The sequence below is a fragment of the Leopardus geoffroyi genome, chromosome E1, assembly GCF_018350155.1.
Source record: "Leopardus geoffroyi isolate Oge1 chromosome E1, O.geoffroyi_Oge1_pat1.0, whole genome shotgun sequence".
NCBI lineage: Eukaryota > Metazoa > Chordata > Mammalia > Carnivora > Felidae > Leopardus > Leopardus geoffroyi.
In genome coordinates this window covers 38,681,546-38,698,280 of record NC_059330.1, presented here as the reverse complement: position 1 = coordinate 38,698,280, position 16,735 = coordinate 38,681,546, and the positions used below count along the sequence as shown (strand labels likewise).

At 49.7% G+C, this 16,735-nt stretch overlaps 1 protein-coding gene across 5 annotated transcripts in view; it reads left to right on the top strand.

The window, feature by feature from the left end:
• The window catches only part of IKZF3 (IKAROS family zinc finger 3), a 91,416-nt gene extending 87,916 nt beyond the window's left edge, over positions 1-3,500 (top strand). For all 5 annotated transcript variants that reach the window (XM_045488704.1, XM_045488702.1, XM_045488703.1 and 2 more), the window contains one exon: positions 832-3,500. In XM_045488704.1, the coding sequence (XP_045344660.1) occupies positions 832-1,535 (704 nt within the window). In that variant the 3' untranslated portion in view covers positions 1,536-3,500. The remainder of the gene's footprint in view (positions 1-831) is intronic.
• Positions 3,501-16,735: the final 13,235 nt, after the last annotated feature.

The window sequence follows — 16,735 nt, the reverse complement described above, 5'->3', positions numbered from 1 at the left end:
TCATTTACTTAAATCTCAGTCTGGTGACAATTTGTTTGGGGAGTGGTAAGTTGGAGGTTTGGGGGCTACTTTTTCTGTCCCTGTAGCTATTTAAAAAGCTGCAGAGGCTAGTTGCTGAGCATCCCCGCTGTTTGCAGCACTTCCATTCCCCTGGCTCTCTAGTATTACAAGCAGAATAAGAGTTTGGGAATTGATTGGATTGAGAGTCCAGGAACAGTAGAAGTACCATGCTCCTGCACAGTGGTAGCTCCCCAGCCTCCCGTGAACCCTGCCCCAGTGTCCTCTTGCTTCTTTTTCTCTCCTTTTCTCCAGTGCCCCCTCTGATGTGAGCAGTGGAAACAGTTCACGTTGTAGCCTCAACTTAATGACATCTCTGACACTCCATTTTGTCTGCCTGCTTAATTTATTTTGACTGTCCAAACAGGTACTGTCAGCCACTGTTCCTTGAGACTTCAGCACCCATTGGAGCCATTCTGCCTGGGCTGGGTGTTCTTCTTTTTTTTTTTTTTTTTTTTTAATGTTTATTTATTTTTGAGAGAGAGAGAGAGCGTGAGTGGGAGAGGAGCAGAGAGAGAAGGAGACACGGTATCCAAAGTAAGGTCCAGGCTCTGAGCACAGAGCCTGATACGGGGCTCGAACCCACGAATCGTGAGATCATGACCTGCCGAAGTCGGACGCTTAACTAACTGAGCCGCCCAGGCGCCCCAGGGCTGGGTGTTCTTGAGCAGGTGGCACATCCTTCCTCCCTTTTCAAGGACTCTGGAAAATCATTTTACAAACTCTCTGCCCATGTGTTCTTCCTCTTGTAATTATTTCTTTCACTTGTTCTAGGTGAGAAGCGCCACTGTTTTGACGTCAACTATAATCCCGGCTATATGTACGAGAAAGAGAGTGAGATGATACAGACCCGGATGATGGACCAAGCCATCAATAATGCCATCAGCTATCTCGGTGCAGAAGCCCTGCGCCCCTTAGTCCAGACACCACCTGCTCCCACCTCTGAGATGGTTCCAGTGATCAGCAGCATGTATCCCATAGCCCTCACCCGTGCAGAGATGCCAAATGGTGCCCCCCAGGACCTGGAAAAGAAGAATATCCACCTGCCAGAGAAGAGCCTGCCTTCTGAAAGAGGCCTCTCCCCCAACAATAGTGGCCATGACTCCACAGACACTGATAGCAACCATGAAGAACGCCAGAATCACATCTACCAGCAAAATCACATGGTCCCTCCCCGGGTCCGCAATGGGATGCCACTTCTGAAGGAAATCCCCCGCTCTTATGAACTCCTCAAGCCCCCACCCATCTGTCCAAGAGACTCCATCAAAGTGATCAACAAAGAAGGGGAGGTGATGGATGTGTATCGATGTGACCACTGTCGAGTCCTCTTCCTGGATTATGTGATGTTCACTATTCACATGGGTTGCCATGGCTTTCGTGACCCTTTTGAGTGTAACATGTGTGGATATCGAAGCCATGATCGGTATGAGTTCTCATCTCACATAGCCAGAGGAGAGCACAGAGCCATGCTGAAGTGAACATCTGGTCTCCAAGATGATTTACGCCTGAGCATTCAACATAATTTGTAAAAACCGACACCCCACCTAACGAATTATTCTCCAAACTCATTTCCAAACTCCCTTCCATACCATTTTTAGTGTCCAAAGAGTCATGTTCACATGGGCAACAGGGAAATGCTGTCTTCGTTCAGAAATTGTTTGCAGATAATATCGTGTTATCATTTTTGTTAAACCTTTGTTTTCTCATTAGGGACTTGAATTTTTATGATATTTAAAAGCCAGTGAAGTATTTGGTCATTATCTTTTGCAGCAATGGAACAAGCAGTCCTTGGAGTTTGTTGCCATTCAAAAGAATCCCCCAGTTGTGCTGCAAGAGACATTCTTTCTGAGATACATAGATACATCAGCCATATGTGGAAAAGCATTTTGGTCATCTGCCTAGGTCCACAAAGAAGAAGAGCTCACCAGCTAACCTGGCTCAGAAGCCATGCCCTTCTGTACTTAACACAGGCTGAAAGTCTAGGATATAGTCTCCTCATCCCAAATTATACTCTAATGGTAAGGAAAAGGACAGCCATAAAACAAGTATCTGTTACCAGTAACTGAAGACTGAAGTCTCTAGGCAGCAGACCCATTTCTTAGCACACAAGGGGAAAAAAATCAAGTCATCCAATGATACTTCTGCCTCTACCCTTTAACCTTCCCATCATCAATTAAAAGTTGCTTTGGTTTAAACCAGTCATGAATAGGAGAAATTCTATATCAGAAGAACGGATGGCTTTAAACATAGACCATCATTGAAACTCCAGGAAGTTGTCGGCTTTGGACGATGGCATCCATTTCCTATGATCAAGACTGGCAGAACTGGGCTCTGAGGGGGAAATGGTTCAGAAGCACCATGGGGCAGTGAGGGGGGTGGGTAGTTACCTAAAAGTTCTTGGTCTCCTTCATGGAGCATTAGTGTGCAGACACTTACCAATGATTTCTTTTTTTGACAAAAAACCACCAAAGAATCCAAAATGAGTGACTTAGTCTCCCCCTCCCCACAGGAGAGGAACCAGGGACAGATGTCATGTGTGTTGTTTGGGTCTTTGATGAGCTTCCTGACGGGGTGAGGAGGGGGCAACTCTGCTGACAGGTTCTCCTTGATCAAGCAGGGTGGGTTTCTCTCTCCATTTTAAGTGGAGCTGCTGTATGCCACGAAAACTCCTGAAAGATCTTGATTCTGCACATGTATCAGTCAGCTTTGTCATCTGTTATGGGAAATACGCTATCAAGGGAAAGTTCAGGGATAATTGTAAAATTAGTATTGCAATAGGGGTCACGAAATCTGTTTGTGAATTCCATATTGGCTGCTAATTAGCTGTATGACTTTGGGCATCACTTAACTCTTAAAACTAAGTTTCTTCAACCATAAAGTAACAGTTGGGTTTATACATTCTCTAAGGTCCCTTCCAGCTTTAAATGTATGCGATTACGCTGTAACCACAGTTACTTTTTAGACCTCTTAATGCATGGGTATTAAGCAGAAGAGTATGTATATGAATATCTGTTTCACATTGCTTTGGTGTGAAAATGGTAGTGTTGTTAAATTTTTCCTTTAACCACTGAGTTGTGAATGTGAAGAGGATGGTGGGGAGGAACAAAAAACAGGAAGGTATTTTGATCTTGCCCCAAAGTATATACACAAAGTGGCACCTGCAGCTGCTTGCCAAAGCCTTTTTTCTCTCTCTCTCTCTCTCTCCTTTTTAAGAACTGGTGTTAGCGAAAATAAATTCTGCTTCCAGGGACAACTTCATGGAGCCTAGTTACACATTAAGAGTCAGCTTTGTGCACCTTTCTACCAGAGCCAAGAATCCCCAATTCCTGGTAGATTAGTGTTTTATGTATCTGCCTTGATATTTCGAAAGGGCTTAGGCATTAGACTTCAACTCAACTAATTTATGTGCTGCCAGTAATTAAAATGTTCCACCTCAGACTGCACAAATGGCTTATCCTTCTTTGTAGCATGGCGTCTGTCTCAGGAAAAAAAAAAAGACTTTGTGAAATTCCATGGTAACAGTCCCAACATGTCTGAGATTTCAGCTAAAAGACTGGACGTATTTCAGTGCGTAGTCTTCACTACGTTTCCGTAATCCTAGACCCCAAGCTACGCCAGGTTGCTTACACCCGTTGTGGCCGAGGAGCTGCTTATTATACTCTTGAAATGCCGCACATCCTGTTGGCTCTTCAGGGGACAAAAGAAAGACTATTTGGAAGCAAGAATTAGTAGGAGAGAAAGCTTGGGAAAGCGGGCATTTCCACCAGATTAGTGGGAAAGTCCTTCTGCAGAAGCCAACTCTTGCACCTTAAGAGTGAAAGAGGCCCATCCCACTAACCTAGGGACTTTTGTGTAGATTTGACCCTCATTTTCCCTGTGACTAATAGATTTTCTAAATGATTTCTATTCTTCTGAGGTCAGTCTTCTGAGTGGGGTGGCCACTCAGAAATGCTACTTTCACTGTAGCATTCTGGGCCTAGATTGGGACACACCGAGTCCGGAGAAAATTTGCATGTACAAACTGCATATTCTTAAATCTTAAAGTCGAACCAGTTAATATGTAGTAGTGGTTGTCACCACACAGGTGAATATTTCCTTCTGTAGGCACTCCTTATACCAATTAATGTCCCTGCCCACCGCTTGCTGGTAAAGAGGGTAAAGGAGAATCTTAGCAAGATTGCTTAGTGAGAAGGGCAGAATCAGGATTCACGTTCAACCATGTTGGACAGTGAGATCTCCTTTCCCAGCCAGAGTCCCTCTGAACATGAACGTTGTGGGTCTTCGCTCATCTTCATTTCCCACCACACACCCAGGAGGCCACAATCTGAGGAACAGCCAACCCCATGGAAAGTTCCCTTGCAGCCAAGGTGACAGAATTGGGGTGAGGCGGAAAAGGAAGAGAACTGGCTCTCCAGATGTTCCTTACCACCACTTGAATCATTGCACAGGTATTTCCTAACGACATAGAACTAAACAGAAGTTATCTCCCCCATTACCCTCCACCACCATCACCAAGGACAAAAAGACATTAATAAATCTATCAGTCTTGGGGCACCTGAGTGGCTCAGTCAATTGAGCATCCAACCCTCGGTTTCGGCTCAGGTCATAGTCTTGCAGTTTGTGAGTTCAAGCCCTGCATCAGGCTCCACACTGACAGCCTGCTTGGGATCTCTCTCTCCCTCTCTCTCTGCCCCTCCCATGCTCATTCTCTCTGTCTCTCTTGAAATAAATAAATAACCTTAAAAAATTTTTTTAAATAAATAAATCTACCAGTCTTTAGATTCTTTAAGTCATTCTCCCCAAAAGATATTTGCCTTGACACAGATAAGCTAACTAATCTTATGCCTTGTTACCTATTTTGAGCTGTTCCTGACTCAGCTTCTGATTTTGTCAGTGACAAAATTTCTCACCTTTCAAATGCAGTGCTTAACATTTGCTAGGCCCATACTCATAGTGGTGGCCCAGATATAATATGACCTCAGATTTCTTTTGCAAAGAAAAAGGTCTGAAAACACAGAATTTTGCTTAGTTGAAACACTGTGTTATGAACAAATCTCACACTGACATGAAGTTTTTCCAAGTAGTCTCTGTATCACTATTCTTATTCTCCTCCTCTGCTTTTTCCCCTCTGATAAATGTGAGGTTTAATGTGTTTTAAGGGAAAAAGCAATACTGCTGATAAATATCCCAGCACAGGCACAGTAAGACCGTAATGGAAATGTTAAATGCTTAGAGTCCTAACTTTAAAATGTACCCCACAGAGAACAGGTCTGTTGGTCTCCAGTGGAGATTTGGAAACTCCAGGCCACTCAACATTTGAATCCTCAGAGATAGCCAACCTCTTTCACAAGGGCTTGGAATTGAGACTTATGAGCTCAAGAAGAGAAAGAAAGGGGAGTGATAAAAATTTTGCCCTAGGAAATAGCATCCAGTTGTGCAGAAGAGATATACGACGATACTTCTCCTTTAAAGAATTGGGAGCTAATTTTTTAGGTTCAGACAGTACAGTTCAGAGAACTCTCTATAAGCAGAGCAGAATGGATTTGAGACTTCAGTGCCTGTGAAGAAGACAATTTTGGCCTGAAACCAAAGGCTAGAACTGGGCCACTCTAGGAAAAGGATGCTGTTCTCTAAAGATAAAGGACTGACTGGTTCTGCAAATAATCGGTGAACCCAGGGCTGGGCACTGCCTCTAAAGACCGTGGACTCAGAAGAGCCTGGAAAAGAAGTGTAGGCTTTAGACTTGTGTGAGCTCAGAATACAAGACTGTAGCTCCATTCACCCCAACTGTAGATAGTGTGTACCCCACCATGCCATCAACATGATAAACAGGTCTTTGCACTTTGAAAAAGTTGAATGCAAGTTTCCTCCGAATATTACAAGAGTGGACTGCTGAATATTCACATTGATTGAGCTGTTCTTTGAAAACAGAATGTTAATGTTTTGATTAAAAAATGTAAGGACAGAATATCTACCTCCCAAGGATGTTATGAAGTTTTATGTAATTTTGTCTATGGGGTGATGTTACTGTTTTTTTTGGGGGGGGGGGATTATGTTGGACGGTTACAAATTTTCCACTACGTGTACTGTTGTGGATTTAAAGACATGGAGATATTCCAAGGCCATACTAGGACCACAGTTCAGTCATTCAGTAGCCAGTGGAGGCATGTGATCTCTAGCACAGTCTCCTTCATGTTATTTTAATTCATAAGAGTAAAGAATATGCTGAATATTAAAACCAATATGAGTTAACCACATGCTACAGACACTTCACGGCACTGCAGCCAGGAAAGTAGAATGGCTTTGCTCCCTCCCTGTCTCATGAGCTCTTGACTATTAACTCCCCAAGTAACTTAGAGTTTCCTCAAATGCTCCTCACTATCCATCTCCCTATTGACCCTACTCTAGAAAGCCTGGAGAGCAGTCCCATAATGTAACCCCCCTTCTCCCAAGCCTGTGCCACACCTCTGTGGGGCCTAGCTTCAGATTCTGAAGCTGCTTTTCTTCTTCCTCTCATAAAAAGACTGAGAACAAACATTTTAACATGGTAAGAAAATGGAGCAGCCTTGAAAATGATCCCATTGTCAGTGACTCATTTATACAAGGACTTTTCCAGGTTAGCAGACAAAAACCCTTGTTGGTGGGCCTGCTTCTGTGGGTTCACAGAAACCAAATTACTGTGGGTTGCAAAGAATTAGCAGGTCATTTGAAAAGCAGACATCCCTTCACCCAGACTGTGGTTTTGCATGCTCAGGTTCTCAGTCTGTGAGCTTTGGTGAGGGATCATTTTGGCTACTGGAAAAACCATAGGTTATTTTTAATTTCTGGTTGCCAAAGCCACCACACGTGTGGTCTGTGGATGACCCTTGTCTGCAGAATGACAGGGGAAGAAGGGAACCTGGTTTGGGGGTTCAAAGTGGCCTTCCCCCCAGGAGGAAGGGAGGGAGCCCTTGCTGAGTGGTTTCGACACGGCCTGTGCTCATAGCATTCTCTCTGGGTTTCTCAGAAATGCCCTCCCTGCCCAGCAGTGACCTTCTCTCTTAACTCCTCTCAAGTTTTACCCAGAGTCCAACTATTTTAGAGCATCGTAAGGTGCTCTATTCCTCTGTAATGACTGTTTAAAGAAAGTCAGCTTCTGAAATGTAGCAATGCTAACCTTGCCAGAACCATAAGGAGCGCATCATATAAAAAAAAAAAAAAAAAAACACAAAAAAACGAACAAACAAACAAAAAAACCTGCTGATAGTTTTCAAGATTTCTATATCATGTTTGATTTTTACACTGAAAAATAAAAAAATATATACTGGTGTGTTTAAAATTAGTCATTGTGCATGCCTATCATTTATAGCTGTCAGAAAATGGAAGGACTTAATTCTGCCTCTAGGACTGTTTTCTTAATTTAGTCCCTGTGGCTATTTCTTAAGTCTAAGTACCAAGGTGAATGAAATTATCACTGAAATAAGGCATCTACTCTGATGCCTTCCTGAGCCTGCCATTGGCATCCTGTTGCTGGCCCCCATACCCCTATACTGGGGTTCTCATTCCACCGGCCCTTAGTTCACTAAGGGGACCCAAGGAAGTTGGGGCCTGGATTTGGCTGGCTCAACACTGCAGTGTCTCCCAGTGCCAAGACACTGCTCTGCCCTTGTTCCCAGCATGGGTTCTTTCTAGAAGATAGGCAAGCCCTGGCTTTTTCACTGCTAGGGTCTCAGAAACATCTACCTCAGGAAGTTCAAGTTGAAGTCACTAAACTCAGCCACACTTACTTTTTTTAAGGTTTTATTTATTTTTTTAAGTCTTATTTATTATTTTGAGAGAGAGAGAGAGAGAGAGAGAGAGAGAGAATCCCAAGCAGGCTCCACACTGTCAGCACAGAGCCTGACTCAGGGCTTAAACCCACGAACCGTGAGATCATGACCTGAGCCCAAATCAAGAGTCCAATTCTTAACCAACTAAGACACCCAGGTGCCCTAAGATTTTATTTTTAAGTAATCCCTACACCCAACATGGGGCTCAAACTTACAACCCCAAGATCAAGAGTCTCATGTTCCCCCTACTGAGTCAGCCAGGCGCCCCAGCTGCATCAGCTGCATTTAAAAATAGTCTTAAGAGGGGCGCCTGGGTGGCTCAGTCGGTTAAGTGTCCGACTTCAGCTCAGGGCGTGATCTCAAGGTCCGTGGGTTCAAGCCCCGCGTCGGGCTCTGTGCTGACAGCTCAGAACCTGGAGCCTGCTTCTGATTCTGTGTCTCCCTCTCTCTCTGACCCTCCCCCCATTCATGCTGTCTCTCTCTGTCTCAAAAATAAATTTTAAAAGATTAAAAAAAAAAAAATAGTCTTAAGATACTTGGAGGCCCAAACCTAAGGTGCTGGGGAGAAAGTCCTAGGAGAATGGCACAGCTTTCGCCTGGTCTTGATATCTTCTGGTCTCTCTTAGAAAATATCAGAAAAGAGACTGGGAGGTCATCTGGTGTTCTGCTCAACCTCTTCCAAAACGCCTTCCTTTTCCCCTCCTCTGTGAGAGAGGCAGAAAGAAGCCATTTCTAAAATTTAGGATCAGCAAAGGTGGGGCCAGGTTGGGGGCAGCTTCCTCTGTCTCTATGCTCAGCACCATCTCCTTCCCTACAGCACCAGACTGCTGGAAGATCTCCAGCAGGTTTTGCACTCTCAGCATTAAGGGAATGGAGAGAGGAATTGTGTCACAGTCCGCCTTTGTATTATTACATTAAGTACTTTGAAAAGTGGCCTCTGGGTAACTGAGTGGTATGTGGCCTTTTCCTCCCCACTGCCTTCCCAAAGCGAGCAGCTCAGAGAGAAAGGGAGACCAGGAGACCCCATCCCATTTGCCAGTGAGCAGTGGAGAGAGCTGTGAGGCTGGCTGGTGCTGGGCTTGGGGCTGGATTGGCTTCCAGCCTAAGGACAGTGTCCTTTCCTAATTCTTGGAACTGATGTGACACTTTAGAGGGTGGTAGGCCTGGCAGAGGAGGCCACCCCACACCTGCACCTGCCTCCTTCCCCTCCCCCATCACTCAACACAACCAGGCCATTCACACTGCCTGCGGTGCCCAAACTTCCACCTGCAGGCAACTGCCATCCAAGGGCAGGCAAGGGCACAAGGACCTGTGTCTCTCCCCTCGCCTCTCATTCCCTAGCACCCAAAGTTTGAGCAAAAGTGGAGATGAGATCTCTGGGAAGGCCAGGAATGGTGAGGGATGGTGGAGGAGCACATTGGGCCCGGGACACAAAATCTGGCTGCAGAACATTCCCGGTCAGACAGTTGTTTGCATAAAAGCCAAAAGCCACTGCACCTGGGGTGGGAGGCCCTCTGGGGAGGTACTCCCTGGCTTGGGGGAGAGGGGGAAGGAAGGTGTCATGGAAAGTCCCTGAAGGACACGGGGCGTTGAATTTGCTGCGGTTTTGTTTTTAACTCTGTCTTGACCTGTGAAGTAGGCAGCTGCCTCCCTTCCCCCCAAATAACAGACCTTCCCCCAGAATAACACGAACATACCCAAGGAAAGAGCACTGCAGTGGAAAGTATGGAGGTTAGAGGGCCTGTGGGTGATGTAAACTGCCCCCCTTCCCCAGGACTGGTGGGGCAGGAAGCCCAGAGCAGTCTTTTCCCATCACCTCGCCTCCCCCCCTACCCCCCAGGCCCCCTGGCCCAGAAGAGCTGCCTAGTCAAATAAACCACAGCCCTGGGGGTGGCTGGTGGGAACTGGGGGGGGGGGGGGGGGGGGCAGATGCCACCTCTTCCCCAGCCTTGTCCTTCCACCAGGTCACTCCCCATCCCACCCCCACTGGAATTTGTCTCTCTGCCTCCCTGTCACTCACAGAGCCTACCACCCTCCCTAGACTCCTGAATGAGGGGGGTGAAGGGGGAAACAGAGTCAATGAATAGAGCAAAGCTCTGAAATGTCAGTAAAGCAAATGGCAGCCTGGTGCAGACTCCAGCTGAGTACTTGGACTCCTGCGGTCCAACCCCAGCTCTGCCACTCTCCGGGTGAACCTGGGCACTTTGCTTTCCCTCTCTGGGCCTTCATTTTTCCCTGGAACTGAATCTCTGAAGTTCCTTCCAGCTGAGACCGAGTCTGGCCTCAGCCCCATTGTTCTGGCCAGGCCCTTCCTCTAACTCGAGAAACAAGAGGAAAGAAAGGGGGTACCGTGCCCTCTTCCTTTTCTCCCCACCACACCCCAGGCATTCACAGGGAGGTTCGGCGCTGGAGCTAGGGTTATGGCGGCCTATGATTTTCCCAAACGATCACTTTCTAAACCATTCTATGAAATTCCAATCCTGGCCCACAGGAGTGTGGGGGACGAGGAGGTGACAGTGGAGTTGCAGCCTCTGAATATGGGCACCGAGGCTGGGTCTGAACTCCCGGTCCCGTCCTCTCTCAGTTTCTCTTAATTCTGTGTGGACGCCACACCAGATTCCCGGGTTGGGGGTGCCCAGGTGAGGAAAGCGAAGGCCAGGCGGAGGGGGGAAGGGGTGCCGTGCGGCTCGAGGTGGGAGCTGAGGGGGGTGTGAGGGGAGGGGCAGCTGCACTTCTGAGAAACAGCTCCGGCGTCTCAGCAGCCCGCAGCCTAACCCCCTGCCTGCGGCTTCACAGCTCGCTCCTCCTGCCGCCCACGCCGCTCGGGGCCTCTCCGGGGGTCGGCAGCCCCCGCGGAGGCGGCGGCTGCTGGGGAGGAGCCGCAGCTCCGGAGACAGTGGAGTGGAACCCATGGCGTGGGGGTGGAAAATGCAGGGAGGCACGGGGCGCGTGACACCCCGGGAGTAAAAAGTCATCCCTCCCCCGGGGTCCCGAGCGCCAGCCCTCGGCACGCCTGTGTGTCCCCCCTCCACCCCCACCCCAGATGCTCTTCCATCACACCGGGGTAGGATCCAGAAGTGAAACTGCTCGGGGTCACAGCCCAGCGCCGCCGCTGCGCCCCGCCCCGCCCTTCCGGGCACTGCAGCCCGGCAGGATCTCCCAGCTCTCGGGCGACTGCCGCGGAGGAAACTGGGGGAGGGGGAGGGGAAGTGCCCCGCGGGGCAGTCTGCAGAGCGCGGCCTTCTCTCCCGGGGGTGCCCGAGCGTAACCACGAGTAGGAACCTCGAGAGGCGCGGACTTGAACAGCGCGAGCGGAGCGGCGGCGCCTGCACTCCCCGCCACGGCCGCTGGGTGTCACTGCCGCCGCGCGGCTGAGCGGCTCGGGCGCCGTCGGAAGGCGGGGGCGCGGGTCCCAGGGAGCGGGAGCCCTGGCCCCGCTGCGCCCCGGAGGTCCTGCCTGGCCTTGGCCGCGGAGGCCCCGCGAGGCTTGGCTGCGACGCTCAGGCCTCCCTCCACGCCTGGCGTCCTGAGGCCCCCACGCAGCCCACCAACTGGCAGCGAAGAACAAACTAACCCCGGGCCCCGCGACGGATGGGCCCACTGCTGTGGCGCCACGCGAGCCTCCTCCAAGAGTTCCAGAGACCGAGGAGCGTACTCACTGGCCCCCGAAGCGCGCCCCCTGGCGAAGCGGGCCGGCCTTTCCCCGCGACCGCAGCTCCCCTACTGCTCGACGCCCTCCAGCCCAGCAACCAAGCGCAGGCCGCGTCGTTGGGGGCGGGGGGGAGGGGGGGCGAGGAGAAGGGAGCCAAAGGGCAGGCGGCGGGTCCAGATCACCTTCCTCCTGTGCTGCGGTGCCAGAGCGACTGCTGGATTCTCTGACTCCTGCCTCGTCCGACTCAGGCCTCGCCTTACTCGTGCAGCGGCCCCTCCGCACCCCCCAGCTCATCCCTTAGAAGTGTGGGACGCGGTGGCTCAGCTTGGAAGTAGAGAACCAAAAGGTGGGAACCCGTATCGGGACTGATGGGTGTTAAGAGGGCTGGGAGAAAGGAGATGCCCTGGAATCTTTTGGAAAATGGAGGTAGTGTCTGCTAGGAATACCCACTGCTGTCACGTCCTGAATCTAACTCAGGGCGCGGGGTGCGCAGGTAGATGCAGAGGAATACGTCCTTGGGACAGGTCAACCCACATGGGACTGAATTTCAGACCTCAGTAACGCCCGGTAAAGCACAACCCTTCTCAGCCCAGACAGCACCCATGCTTCCTAACACTCCTTCCTGTATGGAGATCATGGAGAACCCCTCCGTCCCCAGGATCACCCATCCTGTGGCTGTAGACTCCAGCCTCCAGTTGCAACATCCAACTTCCCCAAGATCCCAATGTCTTTTCCCTCCTCTCTCAACTCCCTACCCCTGCTGGAAGCTCAGAATCCTCTGTCCTAAGAGGCCGCACTGCACACCTCACTCCCCAGCCCCAAAGCTAGGGTTCCGTCCAACAGTGCAGGACAGGAAAGCAGACTCTGCCGCAGACGTTACCTCCGTGCAAGTTGGATCCACCAACCCCTGACCTCTCTGCTAGACCAAGTCAGTCACACAGTAATGGAAGCCTTTTTTCCAAATACACCATGAAGCGGAATTCCCAGATATAAAGGCAATCAATGCTCTCCCCAACCCCACCCCAACCTGCCCCCCAATTCCTGCTGCAACCCTTGGAAGCAGGAAGCCAGTAGTAAACTGCTTATGTAGACAGTTTGGAAGAAAGGATCCTCTGAATGGCCATGGTCTCCCCTGCCTGTCTCCTTTTATTCTTCCCTCCCTCCCTCCTCAGGGTGCCTGGCATGGGCACAAGGAAGGAGCCAGGCAGGATCACTGACCCAATGTTGAACCCTCTACTGGCACCAGGAGGGCCTCCACCCATGAACTTGGAGGCAGTGCAGGTTTCATTGAACAGGATGTCTGGGGAGCAGGGAGAGCATAAATTGTCCAGAACGTTGTTTGGATGTCCCACGTAGGGCAGCCTATGGGAGGTGGACTTTCCTAGACTCATGCCCACCTGTTCCCAAGTCCAGAAAGTTGGCAGTAGCCCTCCCTGCCCTCCACGCTTGACCAAGCAGGGAGGTCATCCCTGTGGCCACACCCTCCTCCAGGCCCATGGTGCTGCCAAAGACAGCTATACCCTGGCACCAGGCCCACACCAGCCATACTAGCCCCAGGAGCTGGTGTCTGTGATGTACTATAGGCCATTTAGAGCCAGCCCCCTGGATGTGGGCCCTCCATTACCCTCTCTCAATGCCTGGGTCCTCCTCAGCATAGGGAGATTACAGGGAATTTCCTTTTCTTTTACAGAGGCTCTTTGTAATTTCTGAAATGTTCTTTCATAGGCACATATACTTTTTATAATCAAACCCAATAACTCGATGTGGAAAAGACAGTATCTGAGGTGCCAGCCTCTACCTTCTCCACGGTGCCCCTGCCTCCCTCCCACCAGCCCAGTCTTCCTCATAGCCACAAGCCTCCTCTAACCGCACTGCAGCTATCCTTGGAATTCCCTTATGCTGTCTGGCCTCTGTGGCTCATGCTTCAGCCTCTTTTGGCAGGAGAACAGCATTCTTCCCATGTCTTCAGAGCTGGGGAATCTTGCCCTGGGTCCCTCTGCAAGCTGATCTTGAGGGGCCCTTGTCCCCCACACTCTCAGCTGCTGCCTTTCCTCCAAGAAGCCAGAGAGCTCAGCCACCCAGCAAGGATGTTCCGCTGCTGATTTCCAGTATCCAGCTCAGGGTCAAGCCAGCTGCCACCTCAAAAGGTCCCTGATGGCCCAGATCCTTCCTAGTGGCCGGCACCGACAACGGAGGGGACAGAGAACAAAGGGCAGAGAAGGGCTATGTTCTACCACTTGCAAGCTGGGCTGAATCTGACCTCTGTCTCTAACTCCATGTAGGACCTCAGGTGGGTCCTCGCTTTGAGCCTCAGTTTCCCATTTGTAAAGTGAGAATGATATCTGTCGCACATACTCCGATTAGCTGATTGACAGAGAAGGGCATTGTCCGCTGCCTGGTGCCTCAGACTATGAGGAGACACTGGGTCCTGTTTTTATATAGCCTAAATCCCTGGACATGCTTAAGAAGTGGCTTATTCTGGTCCCTTTACTCCCACCCCAGCACGGACCCCTAGCACCCACACCCTTAGAAGTGGCCCTGGGCATTCCTGGCCAGTCACACGTCCAGCACCAGTCAGCTCAGGACCGAGGGGCAGCCAGTGCTGGGATGGTTCTGGAAGCCATCCATGGCAGGCAGCACACAGCAGGTTGCTCTGGTTCCCACTAAAAAGAAACAAAACCTGCACCCCTCTCATGCCTTGACTGCGGTAATTTCTTCGGGGTAGATCCCCAGAAGGTTCCAGGCTACAGGGTGGATGAGGACTTTCTACCCACCTCTGTCTGACAGGCCTGGCTCCCCAGCCTGGGATTAGCCAAGGTTGGGGGTGCCTTGGTCACAAGTGGCTGCTGGGGCTGCCAAACCTGGCCCAAGGGCTGGCTGTGGTGGCTGGTCCTTCTCAAGGTCACTTCAGGACAACCTGCTCACCAGAGACCAGGGCTGCAGAGAAGGAAAGGGCTCTTCAGGAGAGGACATTCCCACCCCCCACAGGCCATTTGGGAATCCCACCTGGAAGTCAGCCATGCAGGTCTAGCAGAACAGCCCAGACCTGTATTCAGACCTGAGGTGATCTCCTCACTCTCTCACTGTGACTTGGGGCAGGTCTCCTCACTGAACCGTCAATTTCCTCACCAGCAAAACAGGATCCCACCATCTCGCGCCCCATCTCAAAGATTTGAGGAGAGGTTCTCCGTTTAAAAAAATCTGCAGGGGTTGGCACCTGGGTGGCTCAGTGGATTGTCTGACTCTTTGGTTTCGACTCAGGTCGTGATCTCACGGTTCGTGGGTTCTAGCCCCACACCTGCATCAGGGACTTAGGATTCTCTCTCTCTCAAAATAAATAATAAAATAAAACTTAAAAATTTTTATTACAGAATTTTCAGGCTTACACAGATTTAGAGAATTTAATGAATCCCCATGTACCCATCACCCAGCTTCAACTATTAGCAACTCATGGTTAACCCATGACTATACTCACACCCTCTCCCCTAACCTTGGAGTTATTTTAAAAACAAAGCTAAGACATCATTTTACCTGTAAATACTTCAGAACGACTCTCTCAAAGATGACGACTTAAACGCACACACATACACACGCACACGCACACACAATACGGTTATCACCCCTTGAAAAGTTAACCATAATTCCCTAATATCATCAAACATCTCACCGGAGCTCAAATTTCCCCCAATTGCTCATAAATGTTTTCACAGTTAGCTAGTTTGGATTTGAATCAAATAAGGTCAGCACATAACATCTAGTTGACATATGTCTACTTTTCTTGAGAGCTAGAGATTCCCCATCTTTTCTTGTAATTTTGCTATTGTGGAAGAAACCGGGTTGTCTATTCTGTAGTTTCCTAGTCTTGATTTGGGTATTTGTATCCCCATGTGTAATTTCACACGTCCCTCTGTCCTCCATATTTCTGATAAATTAGTAGCTGGATCCAAAGGATAAGACTGCGGTTTTTTGGTTTTTTGTTTTAATTTTTGTTAACGTTTATTTATTTTTGAGACAGAGAGAGACAGAGCATGAACAGGGGAGGGGCAGAGAGAGAGGGAGACACAGAATCTGAAACAGGCTCCAGGCTCTGAGCTGTCAGCACAGAGCCCGACGCGGGGCTCAAACTCACGGGACCGCAAGATGATGACCTGAGCCGAAGTCAGATGCTTAACCGACTGAGCCACCCAGGTGCCCCGAGACTGCGGTTTTATTTTTTGGCAAAAATAATGTCTAGTCGGAGTTCATGTGTCTGAAAAGAGGGTCTCTTTGTGATTTAAAAATCAAGTGGCAGATTCGGGTGTTGCCAGTTTGACAGAGTTATAAATCTTTCCTGTCACATAAGAGCTAAGACTATAAAATTCCCTCTTAGACAAAACTCTTTAGACAAAAACAGACCAGCATGGGCAGTGGAGAGAAGGCCAGACCCTGCAGGATCCATCTGGACTTGTATTTTGGAAAGATCACTCTGGATGTTGGAGGATGGGTTGGAGGGGGAAGCCAGACTCAGAGGGCTGAGTGTTGTAGTGTACCCATTATATGACTTTCTGGAAGGAACAGAACTGTAAGGACAGAAAGCAGGAGGGAGAGGGGTTGACCGTGGGGGGCATGGGGACTTGGGAGAGATGATGGGCCACGTGTCCAAGTAGGGGTTGTAGACTAACTGTCAGGACTCATCCCAGCAGTGGGCCCAGGACTTGCAGAGGATACATGCTATGAGAGTCCACTCCAGCTCCCAGGCCTGTTTGAGTTACCCCCACAGCTTTAGGTCCTGTCAGGAGATCTCACCTGGATGACATTCCCTTATACATTCATTTATTAAACAAGAAGTTACTAGGCACCCACTATGGACCAGGCTCCATGCTGGACACCGGAGATCCTCAGATGACCAAGACCACCCTGCCCTCAAGAAACAGCCAGGCTGGGGGTGCCCGGGTGGCTCAGTCGGCTGAGCATCGGACTTCAGCTCAGGTCGCAGTCTTGCAGTTCATGAGTTCAAGCCCCACATGGAGCCCTCTTCGGATCCTCTGTGCCCCTCTCTCTCCCTCTCTGCAAGGAAGAGAGAGAGAGGAAGGAAGAAAGAAAGAAAGAAAAGAAACATCCAGGCTGGAGGGTACCTGGCCTGGATCCATCGGACACATTTGCCAAGGCCTGGTGCCCTCTTCTCCCACTCCCCTTCTCTACTCCAGCTAGCCAGGTCTTACCAGACAGAACTCATAGA